This window comes from Stegostoma tigrinum, chromosome 38 (assembly GCF_030684315.1).
Source record: "Stegostoma tigrinum isolate sSteTig4 chromosome 38, sSteTig4.hap1, whole genome shotgun sequence".
NCBI classification, from domain to species: domain Eukaryota; kingdom Metazoa; phylum Chordata; class Chondrichthyes; order Orectolobiformes; family Stegostomatidae; genus Stegostoma; species Stegostoma tigrinum.
In genome coordinates, this window is record NC_081391.1 from 18,824,451 (window position 1) to 18,846,336 (window position 21,886).

Genomic DNA, 21,886 nt, shown 5'->3' on the forward strand with positions numbered 1-21,886 from the left:
TATTAGACATCTGGCTAGTGCTGGTTTAACCTGAGGGTCACCATGTGTCAGGTGAGATTTGATCTCATACAACCCTCCAAATATCTGGTTTCGGCCAACACTGGCCCTCTGAGCATCACTGATTTTTAAAAATTTTAGCCATACCTTCAGCTACCCAGACTCTAGGCTCCGAAAGTCCTTCGCTAACCCTTTCCAGCACTCTACCGTGCTTCACTCCTTTCATCTGGCTGCTCTGGTTTCCTCCCACAGTCCAAAGATATGCAGGTTCGGTGTATTAGCCAATTAGAATTGCAGAATCACCGGGATGGGGTAGGGGGAGTGATTCTGGGTAGGATGTTGTTTGGATGTTGATATGGACTTGTTGGGCCAAAAGCCCTGCTTCTGCACTGTAGGAATTCTATGATTTAAGTCCACTCCATAAAACTTATGTCTTTGTCCAAACATTTGGTCATCTTATGTGGTTTGGTGTCATGTTTTGTGCAACAGTGGCCCTGTGAAGTGCCGTGCGATGTTTTAAATATAAAACACCCTTTATAAATACAAGTTGATATTTCTGATGAAGGGTCTAAGCCTGAAATGTCAGCTTTTCTGCTCCTAAGATGCTGCTTGGCCTGCTGTGTTTATCCAGCTCTACACCTTGTTATCTCCTAAGTTGATATTGGTGTTGGCTCAGAGTTGTGTGATGTTGCAACAGAGAGATGCTTGGTCTGTTCATGTGCTAAACATGTAAACATATTAATACCATGAAGAAACAGTGTTCCAAACACAACCAGCAGTTACAGAAACATGAGGAACAATAACTTAAGTTTTATTCAACAGATCATACTTCTGTTCACAAAATAGAATTCTGCCTGTTCACTGAAGTCCCTGATCACATTTTTTGGAGGACAGTGTACAGACCATCCCCTGTATCTCTTTCTTCCTTCATTCCATTTTCTGTGTTTCTTTTCAGTTTGTTTTCATTTTTTCTTCTTTTTCTCTTACAATTTATTTTTCTGCTGTAGTTTCTTGTCCCTCCACCCTCTTCAGCCCAAGGCCCTTGTTCTCTTCCATTTCAACTTCCTGCTGACAACATAGGCATAACGCTACACAATCAGATAATAGGAATAACAATACAATCAGGTCTGGGATAAAAACAGTCCCTTGAATATTATCATTGAGCACAGACTGCCTGGAAAATAGAGAAGCACCTGGACTTATTCAAGATTATTCTGAGCATACTGTGACATCCTGAAACAAGTACATGTGTAGGCTCATCAACAACTTGTTTGTTATATATTTTACAAATAGCCACAAAAGAAAAACAAACGGCTGTTCAAAGCTTAGTCAACTACTACAACTCCTAATGGCCTCAGCACGCTATCACGACGTCTTGATTCCCAGGGCAATGTCAACATCTTCTTCAGGCTGGAGGGTGTGCCATTGAGCGATAGGCCTTCGCGGGTTGGAGAGCATGTCGGACCAGTGTCGAAGTTCAGCACCGGTGGCATTGCATCCCACAAAACACTTGCCAATAGCTTCATTCTTTCCCAGCTTGTCATAATCCAGCACGGTAATGACCACCTGGACTTTCTGGAAGATGAATGGCAAGAAAATGTGAGAATGGTTGTAGGCATTTTGGCAAAGGTGAACCTCAACAGTACTCGACCAGGTGGCCCCAGCCGGGAATGCTGGTCAGCCAGATACTCAAAGGAAAGAAGTTCCTACCTATTGAAATCTGAAACAGGCAATCCGAATCACCGTGGCACATTAGACAATGGAAGCATCAGTGTGGTACTTTACCGGGTCCATCGTGGAGGCTATTTCCATCAAAATGTCCCAAGTGTCTTGTGGGCAATCAACATGCCTGACTTCCACTCTTGCCCCCAAAATATAATGCCTCAACAGGGATAAGGATGGGTGCAGAAGCATCAAACACAACATTTGGAACTCCAGAATCTGGCCACAGAGAAGGGAACAGATTCTACTCCAAAGCCCTTCCCGGAGCACAGATGATGTTAATCTGTGCCCAAAGTGAACTGAACTTTCAGATTCATTCATGAATCAACATTCTAAGTATTGTTCCTCCTTTAACTATTAGGATATGTATTGAGACTCTGGACAGTCACTGTTTATTCAGTTACATGTCAGGTAATGAAATAAAAATACAAATGGGTCTGGGATTAAAACAGTCTCTTGAAAATAATATGTGCTGTCCAAGTGTATTTGCTCATGAGGTAGGAATTACTCATAACGTAACTGAATAGAGTTACTGCTCACCTGCAAATTACTCATCACACATGATCATTGCATTAAGTGAGGTAGTAAGTGTGGAAGTGTGCAGAATTCCTGTTTGCTCAGGTGGGTAAAGGCTATCCACTGTGCATTTGATATACTGCATTGGAGGCAATTGAGAGAAGGGTTCACTAGGCTAATACCAGGTGTAGAGGGCTTATTTTATGAGGAGAGGTTCAGTAGGTTGGGCCTACATTCATTGGAGTTTGGAAGAATGAGGCAACACTGTTGAAATATACAAGATTTTTGGAGGACTTCACTAGATATAGAAGTTGGGGAGGTCGTGTTGCAGCTGTACAGGACATCAATTAGGCCACTTTTGAAATACTGTATTCAGTTCTGGTCTCTCTGCAATAGGAAAGATGTTTTGAAACTTGAAAGGGTTCAGAAAAGATTTAAAGGGTGTTGCCAGGGTTAACTAGTTCGAGCTATAGGGAGAGGCTGAATAGACTGGGGCTTTTTCCCTTGGAGCATAAGAGGCTGAGGGATGACTTTATAGATGTTTATAAAACCATGAGTGGCATGGATCGGATGAATAGTCAAAGTCTGTTTCCCAGGGTAGGGGTGTCCAAAACTAGAGGATGTAGATTTAAGGCCAGTGGGGAAAGATTTAAAAGGGACCTGAGGGACAATTTTTTCATACAGAGGGTGTTGGATCATGGAACGAGCTGCCAGAAGAAGTGGTGGAGGCTGGTACAATTACAACATTTGTAAGGCATCCAGATGAGTATACGAATAGGAAGGGTCTAGAGGGAATTGGGCTAAATGCTGGCAAATGGGACTAGATTAATTGGCATAGACCAAAGGGTCAATTTCCTTGCTGTATATCTCAATGAATCTACGACAATGCAGAAAGGTTATTTCCCCTTGTAGGAAAGTCCAAGACCAGAGGGCACCATCTCAGAATAAGTGTTACACATTTAAGACTGAGCTGAGGAAAATTTTCTTCTCCTGGAGGGTAATGAATCTGTGGAATTCTTTTACTACAGAGGGCTGTCTAAGCTCGGTCATTAAGTATATTCAAGGTTGAGGAAAACAGTTTTATGATTAGAGGGGAATTAAGGGTTACAGGGAAAAGGCAAGAAAGTGGAGATGAGGAGGTTACCAGATCAGCCACAACCTCACTGAACGGTGAAGCACACTCAGTGGGCTGGTTGGCCTACTACTGCTCCTATGTTTTATGGCCTTATAAATGGAATTGCCATTTATTCAGTAACTAATAAGTTACTGTGTAACAGTAGAGTCCTGGCTTATTCAGTAGGGTAAGAGTTGCAGCTGACTATATAATTGTATAGTGTTGTAGCAAATTCAGGAAAGGAGGATAAAGGATTTTTTGTATTGGAGAATCACAATCATGGTATGGGTACAATTCCTTCCCTATCTGTCATTCATGAACATTCCACAAATATTCATTCCTTCCATCACAGATGCTCAGTTTTAGCAGGGCGTATGGTCTATCACACGCATCGAAGAAATTCATCAAGGCTGTTTAGGCAACAACTTCCAATTCCATGACTACTACCATCTCGAAGAACAATGGCAGCAGATACATGGGAACACCATCACCTACAAGCTTCCCCAAAGTCCCCACCATCCTGACTTGGAAGTATATCACCATTCCTTCAATGTTGCTGAGTCAAAATCCTGGGAATTCTCTCCCTCATGTCACTGTGAGTCTACCTACAGCAAATAGACCACAGTGGTTCAAGAAGGCAGCTCACCATCACTTTCTCAGGGGCATCTTGGGTTGGACAATAAATGCTGGGCCCAGCCATCGATGCCCACATACCATGAATTAATGAAAGTAATTGGGCATTCTTGTAAAAATGCAGCAGAATGTGAATGTGTGCCAGAAATGTGATTTTTTTCCTGACAGAATACAGATAGAGATCAGTGGAAAGTCTTTACTGCTGATTGCCTCAATACAAAGAGGGACTGTTGTTGCAGCAGCTTGTAGACATTTGTGTTACACACTTAGGCAGACATAGGGATATGGTACCTTTGGAACCTGTGAAGATAAATGCAACTCAAAACAAAATTAACAAAACAGGTTTGGGTTGTTAGGGATTGTTGATTTCTCAATAGCTCCTGCTTAGAAATAACAGTCAGAAATTAGGGTGACCTATAGAAATACCACAACCCGCACAACAAAAGAGATTGTTCCAGATTTCAAAATGTGTCGATGTCAAAAATGCTTTTAAATAAAGGATTGTAGGAATGCATTGTTGACCTCAGAAGTTACCATGGAAACTCAGAAAAATGAAAGGTGAAAATATTGGATTCACAGAACTGATTTTACACATGGTAAGATCCAGAGCTGCAAGCTTCATTTCAAGGCTGTTCCATGAATTTTATATTTGTCAGATGTTTTCAAATCTGTCCTCCAATTTTTAGTTGGTGCTCTGTTAGCAGAAATGCACAATTGAAATCTGATGGGGCTTTTACAGTTGAATATAAAATGCCTGGCCATACCTGAATCTGTTCAAAGGGTACTTCAAAGCTGAATGACTCGTTGTAATATGGATTCAAGGTGTTTTTCTTGATGGTAGTCTTCTTTTTCTTCAGCCTCTTGCCATTCTGCATGAGGTGGATCTTCACGTATGGATCTAAGGTAGACATGGAATGAATTAGGTATAAAATGACAAATCAGAAGGCTTAATACAAAGTTCTTAATGAGTATTGAACTCTCTTAGTGGATTACTGTTACTTGCCACCTGAATATACCGCTCTGTTTCCCAGCCAACATCTCTGACTCAGGCTTGCTGCAGTGCTCCAGCAAAGCTCAACACAAACTGGAAGAACATCATCTTATTTTCCATTTCGGGACTCTTCAGCCTTTGGGACTCAATATTGAGTTAAATCATTTTAGGGCCTGAGCACTGTTTCCCTTGTTGTTAGCCTCAACCACATACCAGACCTTGTCATCACATGGGCTACTGCAACAATTTTCAGTTGGGAGGTGATGACCTAGTAGTATTACTATTGGGCTGTTAATTCAGAGACCTGGGTAATGTTCTGGGGACCTAGGTTCAAATCCTGCCAGGACAGATGGTAGAACAATAATGCTTCAATGGAGGCTAGACAGTACTGGTGATATCACCTAGAAGGGAGACAAAACAAAAGCATGAAGCCCAGTCAGCTCGGCAAACCAACCAACAACTCCAGAAACCTTTAGAGCTAGCATTAAGTGGAATTTATTTGTTTCATGGTATAGAAGAGATTTATGAGGTTGTTGGTGGGACTGGAAATTTTCAGCGAAGACGAGAGATTGGTTACGGTGAAATTGCATTATTTAGACAAATGATATTGAGGGGTATTTTAAAGGCAGTTTATGACATTTTATGGGACGTAGAGAGAATGGATGGACAGGACCATGTTTCTTTAACAGGAAGATTTGTAACTAGGATGTCATAGATTTAAAGTAATTGGCAGAAGGATTTGGATGAATTTCTTTTCAGCTGTAGAGTGATGAGGATTTGAAACTCTGTCTGAAAGGGTTCTGGGAGGCTAAAAGCTTCAATGTACTCAAAAACCCTTGGAAATATACCTGAAATGCCATAAACTATAAGGATATGTACAAGAGGGAAATCTGGATTAGATCAGATAGGTCTTTTAAGGCTAGCGTGAACAAAAGGGCTAAAAGGTAGCTTCTGTGCATTCACTCCATTGCTAATTGACCCTGAAAGAGAGGGGGAGATCAGAAAAAAGATTAGCTAAAGATCTGCCTGTAATTCAGAACCTGCTGCTCCTTGACATCACATACCCTTTCTCATTAGCCCTCTCTATGCTATTTCAGAGAAGCTCCAACACAATCAAAATTACACAATTTGGACCCTGATACTAATAAAGCATTTACCAGCTCCTTGCTCATCTCCAATAGTCTCGATACTCCAATCCACTGGATTAAAAACTCTAGAGCCGAATACTCATGACCCACTTTGAGATTGAAGGCCAGACTTGGTGGGGTTGAGGGTGGGATTGGGCATGTCAATTTCATGAGTGCAGAAGGGGGCAGGGGAGATATTGGAAAAGGAATCCTAATCTCATCCCAATTAAGGCCAATTGAAGATGTTTTGAAACACAGACTATAGGAAGATAGGAACAGGAGTAGACCATTTGGCCCTTTGAGCCTGCTTTGCCATTTGATATGATCATGGTCAATCTTCTAACTCAGTATCTTGTTCCTGCTTTTTGCCCATTCCTTCAATCACCTTAGTGCCGACAGTTGTTTCCAACTCCTTCTTGATAATATTCAAAGTTTTGGTCTGAATCTGTGGCAGAGAATTCCACAGGCACCCTACTCTCTGGGTGAACAGCATTTTCCTCATTTCTGTTGTAAATGACCTATTGCATATCCCTAACCCCTGTTTCTGGACTCCGAGGTTATTGGGAACATCCTTCCTACATTTAGCCTGTCTAATCCTGTTAGAATTGTATAGACATAAGACTTCCTCCCCTCCCACTCATTCTTCTAAACTCCAGTAAATATAGTCCTAACTGATCCATTCTCTGTTTTTGAGATGTACTAAAGGTGTTTAAACACTTGCTAGGAACTTGTTGTGAAATTAGATTTTAATTTTTTAAAGAGGTGGACAGGTTACCAGCTGAAGTGAAGCAAGTAAAGATTAGTGAGCCAGCCATAGCTGGCCCAGGGTATCCCTCCCTCCAGTGGGCTAGCAGGCAAATGAGCACTTGGTAAACAAGAATGGATGCTCAGCACTCAGGTTTTGGTCAACTTTAACAGGCATGGCATTGTATGAATGTACAAACAAGGGGAGGACTAGGCCTTTTGAGCTTGATCCATTACTCAGTAAGATCATGGTTAATCTGACTCTAACCACATTTCCCCCATACCCCTTTTCACTCCCTTGCTGAACAAGAATGTACCTCTGCTTTAAACATATTCAAGGACTCCGGAGGGATGTGGACCAGGAGCAGGCAGTGGGACTAGTTTAGTTTGGGATTAAGTTCAGCAATGGGCTGGTTGGATCGAAGGGCCTGTTTCCCTGCCTTATTACTCTATGACTCTGCTTTCACGTCTTTTCTGAAGAGAGCTCCAAACACTCATGAACTTGAGGGAGAAAGGAAATCTTGCTGCCCGTCTGTTTTAAATGGGTGATCCCTCGTTCCTGACTGTTGACTGTCCTATAAAAGGAAACACCCTCTCCACATCCACTCTGCCAAGATCCCTCAGGATCTTATATATATTTCAATTAAGTCCCCTCTTACTTGTCTAAAGTCCAGCAGGTAGAAGTTTAGTCGGTCCAAACTTCCTTATAAGGCAACCCACTCATTCCAGGTATTAGTGATAATGAGAACTGCAGATGCTGGACAATCCAAGATAACAAAGTGTGGAGCTGGATGAACACAGCAGGCCAAGCAGCATCTCAGATGCTGATGCCTGAGATGCTGCTTGGCCTGCTGTGTTCATCCAGCTCCACACTTTGCAGTCCGGGCATTAGTCTGGTAAGAATCCTCTGAACTGCTTCCAATGCATTTGCTCACTTCCATAAATAAGGGGGTCATGACTGTATACAGCTGTTCTTCAATTTGTGTTGAAGTAATTTCCTGGAATTCCCTTCTGAAATTTCACTGCACTGCTCCCATCTTTAAAAGTTTCTGCAAAGTGCAGCTTCTCGACTGTGCTTTTGATCAACTCTTCCCCACATTTACTTGACTTCTGTTATCATCTACATCAAGTGCCTTGGAAATAGTTTGTTTTGTTAGTGCCATTTTGTCAGTGCAAATTGTTGTTATATTGACAAGAATGATGTTTCAATTCACCCAAAGAAAAAGAGATTAGCCCTAAGTTTCACTGACTAAGTGAATGGCATCTGTGGCAAGTAATATGGCAGGATTGAGTATCAGATATATGGGGATGGATTATCATCCTGGAGGGGTGCATCGTTAGGTTTGGGATTTGGAGAAGTTTATACCGCACTTCCACTTTGGTGTTTAAGTGGGTAGAATCTAAATTGGGTGCATTGTACATGATCCGGTGTAGCATTGTGTTTGACTGTTCCTGTCTTTATACTCAAATATCAGAGGAATCATAATAATTTAGCATTTATTGCTTTTCACAAACTGCTATGGTCCAGAATTGCCACCTGTACTTTTATTTAAAGTGCCTCTGCCTTGTTTTCTTTGTAATATACACCAATGCCTTCAACATTAACAAACTGGCAAATCTACAATGTACAGAATGATGTTCGATATTTTCAGAAAAGTGATTCAGTTGTATTTAAATTTGGCAATACCTTGTTTATAACATCCTGATTTCAAAAGAACCAATTGTCTCAGTCCTTCCTTGCTTTTGTTTTATGCCGTCCTCAATTATTCTTTCTATCACTTCTGTCCTTGATTATATGAACCCTCCTCCTGTTGTCCATGATGTCTGTAAATCTCTGATTAGTCATACCCATTTTCTCTTTTAGCACATAACTCCCAGTTTCCAGAAGCTTAGGTCAGTGTAAAACACGCTAACTTGTCTGTGTGAATGAGCCACCTCAGGTGCTTTGTTTTGAGCAATGACACCACCGACATCTTGCACTTTTAAATCTTCATTAGTGTAATAAAATATTCAATGAGCATGTTAGTGCTGTGGTTTTTGAATCGGACAACCAACCCAATACTTGCGATTCCGTCTCAGCCAAATTGTGAAATTAGACTCAATTACCTGTGATAACCTGGTCACGTTACCCCGTCCCCAGCTCAGGGAGGGGTTCAATTTCGGTGTATGTTCCTAAATTGATTTGGAACACAGTACAATACAGTATAAAATATCCATTTATAACCACAAGCGAACATTCACATGTCAGATCCTTAAAAATTAATCACGATATGGGATCACATTCATACATACAGTTTCGTAAGTCAGACATTCGTAATTTGAGGACCTCCTGGACTGGATTGCTGTTAAAAAACCCATGTTCAACAAGGCTTTTCAATCATTCCTGTTTGAGTAGGAAATTTTATCATTTCTACCTTGTCTGTCCTAAATCTGACTTCACCTGGATCTTTGATGTAGTCCAAGTACAGTCACAAAGAGACCGAATGGCCTGTTTTTATGTACATTTTCTATGTATAATAAATAATTCTCAGTTCTTTTCCCATTACATGATAAGGAAACCCATTCACGAGTCCTAACAAATCTATTAAGGAAGCAGCCTATTGGGACATGATTTCAATCAACCCAGCGCTGACTTACACGAGCTTTCACCTGCATCCCAGCTGTGTTAATAATCTAAACACAATTAGGGATCTCAATGGATAAGACCACACATATGAGGAGACTGAATTCAATTCAGACCGCTTTAACTTCTGGTCTTTGTTGAATCTCAGACCCCAAGGTACACTTACATTTATTCACTCTGGAGATGGAATTTTGCAGGCTGAGTAAATTACTTTAAAATGGCATTAAGCTGAACTTTCACTGCTTTATTTTTGGGTCGAAGAGGTCAGACACTGTTCAAGAGCCGAGGAGACCTGGCACAAATTGAAGGAAATTAAACTCCAGGATGCCTTCCCACTCTCTATCCTCCGACTTCCCCATCCACTGTAGACGATCAATAATAGTTGCACAAATCACCATCCCTGGCATGAATTTAGTCTCTTGATGCCTTCGTTGGTTTCCTAACAAACAAATGTGTTAAGTCCTTCTGAAATATATTGTTCAGGTTACTGAAATATGTATGTTTTTTCACAATGGATTTAAACTACAACTCCATTATATACTGGGAAATATACTGACATGCATTTGTACATCATAGAATCCCTAACAGTGTGGAAACAGGCCCTTCAGCCCAACAAGTCCACACTGACCCTCAGAGCATCCCACCCAGACCCATCTCTCTATCACCCACCTAATCCACACATCTGAACACTATGAAAAATTTAGCCCGGGAGGCAATGGCTTTGTGGTATTATTGCTGGAAAGTTAATCCGGGGCCTAGATAATGTTCTGGGGACCTGGGTTCGAATCCTGCCGTGGCAGATGGTGGAATTTGAATTCAATAAAATATCGAATTAAGAATCTAATGATGACCATGAATCCATTGAAAGTTGTCAGGAAAAATCCATCTGGCGCACTAATGTCCTTTTAGGAAGGAAGCTGCCATCCTTGGTCTGACCTACACGTGACTCCAAACCCACAGCAATGTGGTTGACTCTGAACTGCCCTCTGGACAATTAGATATGGACAATAAATGCTGCCTAGCCAGTGATGCCCTCATCCCATTAAAAAATAAATCCACCTACCCTGCACATCTTTGGACTGTGGAAGGAAACACAGGCAGACACAGGGAGAACATGCATACTCCACACAGACAGTCGCCCCCGGGTGGGATCAAACGCTGGCCCCTGGTGCTGTGAGCCACCATGCCACCAGCTAGATTGTATCCAAGTATCTTTCGCACAACCGATTGCATGTTCAGCTGTTAAGTGAAAGGTTGCAGGCTCAAGCTGACCCAGGGACATTGCTGTTTGTTTATTTGTTTATTTATTGCCTGTGAGGGACTGCCGATCATGCGATCATACATGTCTTATGGGGGATATGCAAATAGAGTTAAAAATCATCCTGTAAATATACTCTGACTCACAAGAAATGATTAATCATAATTCCTGAATATGAAGAAGGAAGACAAACAGAAAGAGAGGTGAGAGGAAGACAGTGACTGGTGAGGGTGAGACAGATGGGTCAAATGGGTAAGTTAATGGGATAAAGGCAGAAGGATGAGGAGCCAACTGTGGGGAGCAAGAAAAATTGGAAGGAAGTAAGCTTTTGTTTTCAATGTTAAAAACCAAAAGAACTGTGGATGCTGTAAATCAGAAACAAAAACAAAGTTTTGAGGGATACTCACTGGACCTGAAATGTTAACTCTGATTTTTGTTCACAGATGCTGCCAGACCTGCTGAGCTTTCCCAGCAATTTCTGTCTTTGTTTCTTTTTTAAAAAAATATATTGGCTTTGCTAATAAGGCTGGAATTTATTATCCATTCATCATTGCCTTTCACAGATGGTGGTGAGGACCTTCTGAAACTCCTGTCCAAACTTATATCCTACTCCAGTCCGTACTCTTCAGAAGGAAGTTCCAGGATGGTGGAGGAATAAAGATTTTTGTCCAATTTGGGTGTGTGACTTAGGGGGGAATATGAAGATGATGGTATTCCTACGCACCCCTTTGGTGGTGGGGTACATGAGTTGGGGAAGTGCTGCTAAAACAATGCTGTGATGATAGTGAAGGGAACTGATATTTAAGAGAGTGGAGGTGGTACCAATCAAAAAGGCTAATTTGTACTGGATGTTGGTGTCAAGTTCCTTGAGTGTTGATGTTGTCAGCTGTACCGACCCAGACAAGTGGGGAGTACCACTGACTAGACACCGATCAACTGAACTAGAAACTATATAAACACTAGGTTTCGAGGTGAATAACATCGATGAAGAGTCATCTAGACTCACCATGTTAGTTTACTGTCTCTCCACGGATGCTGCCTGACCCGCTGTGATCTCCAGCATTTTTTGTTTTCAGCACAGATTCCAACATCTGCAGTAATTTGGTCCTTAATAACTCATCTCCTGACTATCCAAACACAATGCACCATCTACGAGGAACAAGTTAGGTACAGGAACAAGTCAAGTCGGCGAGTACTTGTGACTTGTCTCGTTTAAAATGGCTCATGTGACACTCAAGAAACTTGACAACATCTAGGACAAAATGGTCTATTTGATTGCAATCCCATCCACCAATTTAAGCATTCATTCCCAACACCTCCACTGTATGTACCGCCCATGAGATATAGTGCAGCCACTCACTAACACTCCTTCAACAGTGCCTTCCAAACCCATGACCTTTGCAATATAGAAGGACAAAGGCAGCAGGCACATGGAATATCATTACTTGAAAGTCGCCCTTCAAGTCACACCATATCATGATTCAGAATTATACTGTCATTCCTTAACTAATGATGGGCCCAAAACCCAAAAATCTTTTCCTAATAATACAGTGGGTGTCCCTACACCTTATGGACCACAGTGGTTCAAGAAAGTGGCTCACTCCAACTTCTAGAGGGGACTTAGATATGGACAATTTCAAACAGAATCTATTTTCAGAGCTTTCAGGTCCTACCTGATAATCCACCCACATCCATTTTCTTGAGGTTTTTGGCCTCCAGGACAATGACTGTGAGTTTTCCTGCTGTCGGGACATAGCGGAGGGAGAAGCAGATGTCGCCCAGTTTCTCTTGCTTTAATAAATGACAAAAAAGTTCTTGAAAATTTCACAACAGAAATCCGACACCAAGGTTTATCACAAATTAACTTGTCAAATTTAGCAACGACAGCAAATATACTCATATTTATATATAATCTAAAGGATAAAGCTTTGAGCTGAACCTTAAATGAATATTAGATCAGTCATGCTTCTGATGCCTTCTCGATCATCATATTAAATTTCCAGATGGATATATGTGCAAATGACTGCTGTTTGCACCAATATATTGTGCATTGCGGAAAACAGGACAAAATTCTGCATTATCAAATGATAAATAAATTATTCCTCATGGTAAAAATTACTGAGTTATTGAATAGAATTTTGATTGATCTTTGTTCAAGGCCTTTTTAAAAAATAATGTAAGCTGCTATTGTAGCTTAGTTGCTCAGAGTTCTTCGTGCTTAGAAATGAAATAATTTCCATTTCAAACACTCAGCCCCACCATCAAGCATTCTCAGATAAATAATGCACAGTTGGCTGTGGTGTAAAGGGTTCTGTACTTGGTTACCTCTCAGAATATATTGTGAAGTTAAAGGTCATTGCACTGACCCATTGCTCCCAGCAGAGATCTCAGATCAGCATGTATCAGACATGTGGCTAGAATGATTAGAATTGTAACAACCCTACAGTGCGGAAGGAGGCCATTCAGCCCACCAAGTCTGTACCAACCCTCTGAAGAGCTTCCCACCCAGGTCAACCGTCCTACCCTATCTCTGTATTCCTGCGTATCCTGTCGCCTATCCTGCCCATCTTTGGACACTGGGCAATTGAACACAGCCAATCCACTTAACCTGCACATCTTCAGACTGCGGGAGGAAACCGAAGCACCTGGAGGAAACCCATATGGACACCAGGAGAAGCAGCAAATGCCACACAGTCACCTGAGGGTAAAACTGTCCCTGGTGCTGTGAGTTAGCAGCGCTACCAAGCTCATACTTGCATTGAGTGTACACCACTTTACCCACAGCAGATTGCTTTCTCAGGCTTTTTGTTTTTGAGTGAGTTCTTTTTGTTTTTAAACATTCTTTACTATGGATTTCCCTATCCCAGAGAAGAATTATGGCTGACTTCAACAGATCTGTTCTTGACAAAAGAGACAAAGGCTACAAGAGAGGGTGGGGTCTAAATAAAAAAGTAGAGTTGAAGCCACAATCAGATCGTCCAAGAGCAAATTGAATAGCAGAGTGGGCTTGACGGGTCAAACGGTCTTTGCTTGTAACTAACCGGGAAGGCAGTGGTCTTATGGCAATGTCCTAATAATCCAGACTCCCAGGTTAACGTTCTGAGGACATGGGTTCAAATCCAACAAAGGCAGCTGGTGAAATTTGAATTCAATAATGAAAAAAACTAGATTAATTATTGACATGTAATCACTGCTCGTTGTAAAAACCCATCTGGTTCATGAATGTTGTTTAGGCAAGGAAATCCACCATTCTTATGAGGTCTAGCCTACATTGATACCAGATCCACAGCAATGTGATTGATTCTTAACTGACGAAGGGTTTCGGTCCGAAACCTTGACTTTCCTGCTCCTTGCATACTGTCTGACCTGCTAAGCTTTTCCAGCTCCACGCTCATTGGTTTTAGAACAGAATATTCTTTATTGTTACTTTAACGAGAATGAAATAAGCTTCGGCCAGTTTCCAGGGTGTAACTCCATACCTCCTCCTTCTCAGCGGACTCAAGATCTCGCCACTCCTCAATCACATGAGCAAGGTCAATGCTGCTCATCGGAATCCGAATCTCACCAATTGCATCGTGCTTCGAAAACCGGTCAAAGTCATACACTGCCATCACAAGGATCTTGCCCCCAAGCTCTGAGTATGGAATCTGGAAGAGGAAAGTGAGAAATCAGGAAGGTAATGCAATACGCTCCTGGTGGGTGGAGTTCAACTCCCTTTAGGACAAAGCCAAACACCATCATGTTCTGATCTCAGCTCAAAAGCACACTCCCATTGCATCAACCAATTTCCATGAGGATATTATTAAACTGGAATTATGCGGATGTACTGGTGTTGGACTGGGGTGGACAAGATGAGAAATCACATGGTTATTGTCCAACAGGTTTTTTTGAAAACACAAGCTTTCATAACTTCACTCCTTCTTCAGGTGTTAGTGAGAGAGGTGGTATCAGACACCAAATTTATAGTTAAAAGATCAAAGTGTCACACCATTGATGAAGATGTATTAAACAAACCTAAGATGCTGCTAAATCTTTAATCCATTAGAAGATTCTGATTAATATGTATATGTAAATCCCTAAATTCTTTTCACATCACTGTCCTGAGAGAACTAAAGATTTTACCAGTGTAAAGAAGAGGTGACATTTTAGGTGACACAATGCATGTTAGGTGTGAGGCTTTGTTTAGAATCTGTTTGTGTTTAGGTTTGGAGTCAGACTGGCTTTACTTCTGAATATAAATTTATAAAACGCTATATTGACTGACTGTGTATAAATTGTGTACTTTTTGTTCAGAGGGTAGTTCGTGTGTTGAATGAACTTCCAAACGAAGTGACAGATACAGATGCAGTTACAACATTTAAAAGACATTTCGACAGGTACATGGACAGGAAAGGTTTAGAGGGATATGGGCCAAATGCTGGTACATAGGACTAGCTTAGTCTGGGAAACCTAGTCAGCATGGATGAGTTGGACTGATGGTCTGATTCTTTGCTGTCTGACTGTATGATTCTATTTTACAGTCCACCCGAGCTAAATTGATAATAATCACCAATTTAAAATATTTGATCCTGGACAGGCTGCTATAGAGTCAAATAGCCTGTCTCCTGACAACACTTGTGTGCACATGTGATACTGTCAACATGCATAATGATGTCAAATGGTCTGGTTTTAGTCTGGATTTCAGTAAGAGGTTGACACAAGGTTGAAAGGAGCTGTGAAGAGCCTTTACTTGGTGTTGTCTGCAGAATTTTACAACAGGGCTCTTTCGTTATTATGTTTTTCAATGGTGTTTCCACCAACTGGCATCCTAGGTGAGGGGCCTAGTCTCCTCTGGGAAGCCTGCTTCACGGGGCCAAAGCCTATTTGCTTGAGTTAAGAGATGTTAGGGGATAGAGAGGGATTGCAATAGGGTGGCAAGGTAGGTCTTTGGGATGTTCCTGATTGTGGCAGCCCGGGGATGTCCAATAGTGATTGGAGGCAGCAGATTCTGGTTGGGAGAGGTTCTGATTGTGGATGAGGGCTAACTGAGTAGGTAAAAGGAGTGGCGGTTTACTGGTCAGCTTGAGGAAGACACTTCTGCTCCTCAAAGGCCAGGTATCAGAGCTTATGAAGACAGTCACTTCATGGCTTCATCCCAATGCATTTTCGGTTGGCTGCTGAGTTTCTGGAGGTGTGAGAATTATAACTACCTATGGTTAAAAATATAATCGCTGTTCAAATGAAGGCAGATAAACTCATTGTAATATTTTAATAATCATTCTACTTCCCCTGAGTAAATTGGGCACCCTCTGTTCATCCCTCTCTGTTAAAATTAAATAGGTGTGCATTCAAGCGGTGATGTTGGTTCATGTTCCAGACGTTTTGACCTTTCACCTCTGACACAATCCTATCCTTCTGAGATGCTGCTTGGCCTACTGTGTTCATCCAGCTTCACATTTTGTCATAGAGAATGGACAATAGACAATAGGTGCTGGAGTAGGCCATTCGGCCCTTCGAGCTAGCACCACTATTCATTATGATCATGGCTGATCATCCACAGTCAGTGTCCTGTTCCTCCCTTATCCCCATAACCTTTGATTCTCCACTATCTTTAAGAGCTCTATCTATCTCTTTCTTGAAAGTATCCAGAGAGTTGGCCTCCACTGCCTTCTGGGGCAGAGCATTCCATATATCCACCACTCTCTGGGAGTGGATTCTCCAGCATCTGCAGCTCCCATTATCTCTGAACACAATCCTATCCCACCCATTATTGGAAGCTAAGATTCAGCAAGTGCCTGAACATTCAGATGAGGCAAAAGAGGAGGGAATGGGAGAACCTAAGTTCTTGCAAACCTGCATCAACAACATTTTCTTCTTAGGTAGTCCCTTGGGATTGAAGGTGACCTTCTTCCAGGGCTGTAGGTCCTGAGGTAAATAAACAGTCTGACTTCTCATCAATATGCCCTGCCACAGGTGAAGCAGGTGGTATTTAAAGGGGATAGGAACGTAAGTGGGTGGGGATGCTCGTGCTTTCGTATCCGCTTTGCCTTTGTTATCCATTTGGCCTGTTGGACATGCTCAACAGGCATAGCCCCTTTGTGAATACTTCTGCTCCAAGTCAGTCAGTCTTTAAAATAGAGACCTCCACAAGTCAAAAGGGATATGGTAACTGATGGTTATAATTACCACACATGACTCAAATTACTCTATTATTTCCAACCTATGTCAACCCTGATAGGTGAGTGTTTTTTGCTAAATTATGAGATTGAAAAAAAACCTAAGAAAAGCATTTGTCAGTACAGTGTTCGGAAAGGTTTCTGCTCTTAAAGTGTGATTAAATCTGACTCTGGGCTCCATGGGAATGAGGGCAAGCTTCCTTAAAATCGGGTAGTACAGACCAGACAGCCACAACTGTGTCAATGGCTGACCCCAGTCCTACTGGGTTGGCGCAGGTGGCAAAAATTTTCCTGCCATGTCCCACACAATCAACCTCCCCATGGCCTAACTCCAATGCTTTATCAGAACTGCATCCAGAGTCTTTGGGAGGTTCTGAATTGGTCACTTGGTGAACCAAGCTGGTTGCTAAGGGTGTAATGATGATTCTTCCTGAACTTTCTAAGCATTAATTGATAGGAATTCGAATTAGGCCACTCCATAACATATGCTGAGGTGGGAGGAGATTGCAGTGCATGCATAACTAATGCGAGACATCACATGTTGTGGGAAAATAGTAAAAGCATATCAAGATCACATGCCCTGATATGCCTGCAACTTCAAAGTGCTCCACTAGTCAGCTACCAGCAAATCAACGGAGAACTTTAGGCGAAGATAAAGGAAATATTTTTATTATCCTCAAGACATGAGGGACCTATTTCCTGGAATTACAAAAGTAATCAATCCCCTCCAGGATCAATTACCACTGTCAGACAGTTATTTCAAAATCTCCAGTACTCAGCTAGCGAGAGTCTCATATGGAGTTCCTGCAGGTTGATAGGGATACCAGGTCTGCCTTTGATTCCAGTTATTGCAGGGTAATTCACTCTAATTACCACTCTCATCATTATCATATCGTGGGAACATAGGATCATCAAGCCACTACATTTTGATTTCTGGGAAGCGACATTGTGAAACTGTGCAACACACACATACACCTCTGCCAAGCACTATTGAGAACAAGACTGAAGTAAGTGGTGTCAGGTCTCATATGGGTAACTAGAGTTTAAGACTGGCATAATTAACTTTAGGCTTAAATTTCTGTTAAGTGAGCAGTTTAGACCAGCTATGTCAAACAGCCAGCAGCTACTGTGCTATGTGACTTGTATTACTTTTACAGCCGGTCAAACTACATTGAATAAAAATATTGTTGATTGTGGTCATGGAAACAGAACATCTCTAAATGCCCATCCACATCACGCACTATCTGGGCAGACATATATTCCCTGTCCTTTATGGCCATTGGTTCAGTGAGTTAGAATTCTTTAGATTTTTGTTTTTTTCAATCGTGGGATGTGAGCATTGCTGGCTGGGACAGCATTTTGTTTTTATTTCCTGGCCATAGTTGCCCTTGAGAAGGCAGTGGTGAGAGGCCTTCTTGAACTGTTGCAGTCCATTAACCTATCACCCATTGTGGGGACAGGTTTGTGTTCCCAGGAGGCATGTATTCCTACTCCTCACATTGGAGGAATGGCTAATCTTGCCAATCCTAGAGGTGTGTAGCCTGTAATGGTTTCTCCTGACCATGAGTTACTGCTGTCTAGCCCTAGGAATTTCTGCAAATTCTTTTATTAATCCCATTGTATAAAATGCTGTTCTTTGCAAGTCAGTGTCTCACTCACACTGACATTCAGCAAAGCCTTTGACACAACAAGGCTAAAGCAATTCAACATGTCCACAATGATGCTTACTAATTTTTAAGAGATGCTCCATAGAAAGCATCCTACCAGGATGCATAATAGCTTGGTGTGGCAACTGCTCTAACCAAGACTGCAAGAAACTACAAAGAGTTGTGAACACAGCCTAGTCCATCACATAAACCAGCCTTCCATCCATTGACTCCGTCTACATTTTCTGCTGGTTCGGGAAAACAGCTAACATAATCAAAGACCCCTCCCACACTGGTTATACTGTCTTCCACCCTCTTCCATCGGGAAGAAGATAGAAAAGTTTGAAAACACGTTCCAACACATTTAAGGAATGTTTCTTCCCCGCTGTTATCAGACTTAGGAGCGGACCGCATATATATTAGAGTTGATCTTTCTCTGCACCTTCTCTGTAGCTGTAGAACTATATTCTGCATCCTGCTGTATTACCCTGACGTACTTATGTAAGATATAACTTGTCTGGATAGCACAAAAAACAATACTTCTCATTTGTATCTTGTTTCATGTGACAATAATAAATCAAATCAAAAAGATTGTTGATATATTTTATAATCAACCTGTTCAGAGATGGTCTACAAATCCCCCCCCCCCCCGCAACCCCCATCAGAGTAGATGGGACTTGGAAGCAGGATTCCTGGCTCAGAGGTAGGGACACTACCACTACAGCACTAGAGCTGCCCCCCATGGGACTATTGATGTCATTGTCACACCATCACTGTTGCAACATCTTATCAATTCTCATTATATTACAAACTCCATCTCCTGGAGAAGGTGGCGATGAAAGCCCACCATCTCAAGCTTGCCCGTCACCTGAGGGGTGGTGACCCTTAGGTTAAACCACCACTAGTTATCTCTCTGTCTCTCTCTCTATCTCTCTCTCTCTAATGATAGAACAGCAATATGGTCTTCTGAAACTATGTTGACTCTGCCCCTTTGTCCATGGAGAAGGAGTGGCCCATGATTTTAGAACAACTAGGGACAGACATTAAATGCAGCCTTTCCAATTTTGGCTGCATCCTACAAAAATCCCTTTTCAATCTTACAGCTAAAAGCTACCAGGCATCAATTTCATGTACAACAACACTGTATTGCCAGAGTATTGCACAAAGTGATCCGATTTATCAAACAGAGAGCACAAAGCAGAGAAACACCTTAAGTTGAGCTCAGAGAGTTCTTTGTTTGGCCAATTCCACTTGGTGAACTTGGAATAAAGCAGTAACCGAATTCAAATCAGTTTGCCACACACTGTCAACTTCAATGAACATCAACAGAAACTTACTCATGTGGCTTTGTTTGATCTTTTAACACACCGCGCAGCCTTAAAATAAAATACACTTGGCGCAGTGGGAAATGCCACAGTCTCTGGTGTGCTGTGATATGATGCTGTGCCTATTTAGCACTGGGGTACCATGTGATGCTTATGCCCTTGGGACACTGGCATGTGATGCCATGCCTTCCTTCCTTTAACTGTGTTGTTTACATTCAACCTGTGCTTTGTGCTGCACTCATCCCTCCTCCACACTTTTTGCCAGTGGTTAAATTGCTGCTGGTGCTATAGTAGCTGAGGAATCTATTTGCTCATGAAATCATAACAGTTTAAGTATGGTATTAAAACCAATATCCCATCATAAATTAGGTTGTATGAGTATTTAAAAGGCCCCTAAACACTGCAGTGTTATTATAGCATAGCAGACAAATGCAAGACACTATTTCAAGGTATTTTCTACAATACACTTTTCCTTATCATCCTACACCACATGAATCATTGGCTAAGTTTTCGGTCACTTTCTGTAACATTTCCCCATTTTCCTATATGTTGAATTTGACTTTGTAGTTATCCACTGTCTTGATTAGCAATACTTTGCTCACCAAAATGCAGTTTGGTTTCCACCAGGTCCACTCAGCTCCTATCTTCATTACATGGTCCAAACATGGTAAGAAACTACAGAAGGTTGTGTGCACAGTCCAGACCATCACGAAAGCCAACCTCCCATCCATGGGCTCCATTTATACTTCTCACTGCCACAGAAAGGCTGTGAATGTCATCAGAGACATCTCCCACCCTGGTAATGCTCTCTTTCTACCTCTTCCGTCAGGCAGAAGATATGAAAGCTTGAGCACATGCACCAACAGGTTCAAGCACAGCTTCTCTCCTGCTGTTATTAGACTGCTGAAGAACCTCTCTAATTTCAAATAATGTGATCTTGCTAATGTTCATCTTGCTTTATGCACCTTCTGTGCAGCTGTAACCTTGTATGCCTCTCTTTGTTTAAGCACCCTATGTCTCTATTTCATTTTTGCTGTGATCTGCCTGGACTGCTTGCAAAACAAAACTTTTCACTGTACTTAAGTACATGACTACAATAAATCAAATCAAATCAAACAAGAGCAAATGTGCTGAACTCCAGGGGTGAGGTGATTGCTATTGACAACAAGGCTGCATTTGACAGAGTGGGGCACCAAGGAGCCCTAGCCAAACTAGAGTCAAAAGGGATTGGGGGAAAAACTCTCTGGTGGTTGGCGTCATCTCGGGCACTAAGGAAGATAGTTGTGGTTGTTGGTTTGTCAGTCATCACAGCTCCAAGAGATCTCTGCAGGAGCTCCTCAAGGTAATGACCTAGGCTCAACCATTTTCAGCTGTTTTGTCAATGACCTTCCCTCCATCATAAAGTCAGAAGTGGGGATGCTCGCTGATGATTGCACATGTTCAGTATCATTCATGACTCCTCAGATACTGAAGCAGTCCATGTTCAAATGCTGCAAGACCTGGACAATATCCAGGTTTTGGCTGACAAGTGATAAGTAACATTCATGCCGCACAAATGCCAGGCAATGACCACCTCAGAGATAATCTAACCATTGCTGAGACTCTACTAGCAATATTATAGGGGCTACCATTGAGTAGAAACTGAACTGTATTAGATATGTAAGTGTTATAGCTGCAAGAGCAGGTCAGAGGTTGGTAGCTCACCTCCTGACTAGCCCACAGACGTTAGTAAGGAGGACTTTGCAAGATCGATGGGTCTGTTTCTGCCATTGTCTTTTCCAGTGCCTAGATTCATTTCTTTGAGATTTTGTAGCAACTGAGACAACTGAATGGTTTGCTAGGCCATTTCAGAAGGCAGCTGAGAGTCAATCACATTGCTGTGAGTCTGCAGTCACATGCAGGCCAGACCAGGTGAGGATGTCAGATTTCCTGAAGGACATTAGTGAACCAGATAGGTTTTTCCTCTAAATTGCTTCATGGTCATTGGTTGATTCTTAATCCAAGGTTTTTTATTGATTGAAATCAAATTCCACCA

At 41.8% G+C, this 21,886-nt stretch overlaps 1 protein-coding gene and 1 long non-coding RNA gene across 5 annotated transcripts in view; one reads left to right on the forward strand and one right to left on the reverse strand.

Moving 5' to 3' along the window:
• LOC125447270 (uncharacterized) overlaps positions 1 to 12,771 on the forward strand; it is a 137,702-nt gene extending 124,931 nt beyond the window's left edge. For both annotated transcript variants that reach the window (XR_009443025.1, XR_007246528.2), the window contains one exon: positions 11,289 to 12,771. This is a non-coding gene — a long non-coding RNA (uncharacterized LOC125447270). The remainder of the gene's footprint in view (positions 1 to 11,288) is intronic.
• LOC125447267 (synaptotagmin-1-like) overlaps positions 788 to 21,886 on the reverse strand; it is a 144,936-nt gene continuing 123,837 nt past the window's right edge. For all 3 annotated transcript variants that reach the window (XM_059640563.1, XM_048521561.2, XM_059640564.1), the window contains 4 exons: positions 14,205 to 14,372; positions 12,399 to 12,516; positions 4,747 to 4,880; positions 788 to 1,572 (listed from right to left, as the gene is read on the reverse strand). In XM_059640563.1, the coding sequence (XP_059496546.1) occupies positions 1,363 to 1,572; positions 4,747 to 4,880; positions 12,399 to 12,516; positions 14,205 to 14,372 (630 nt within the window). In that variant the 3' untranslated portion in view covers positions 788 to 1,362. The remainder of the gene's footprint in view (positions 1,573 to 4,746; positions 4,881 to 12,398; positions 12,517 to 14,204; positions 14,373 to 21,886) is intronic.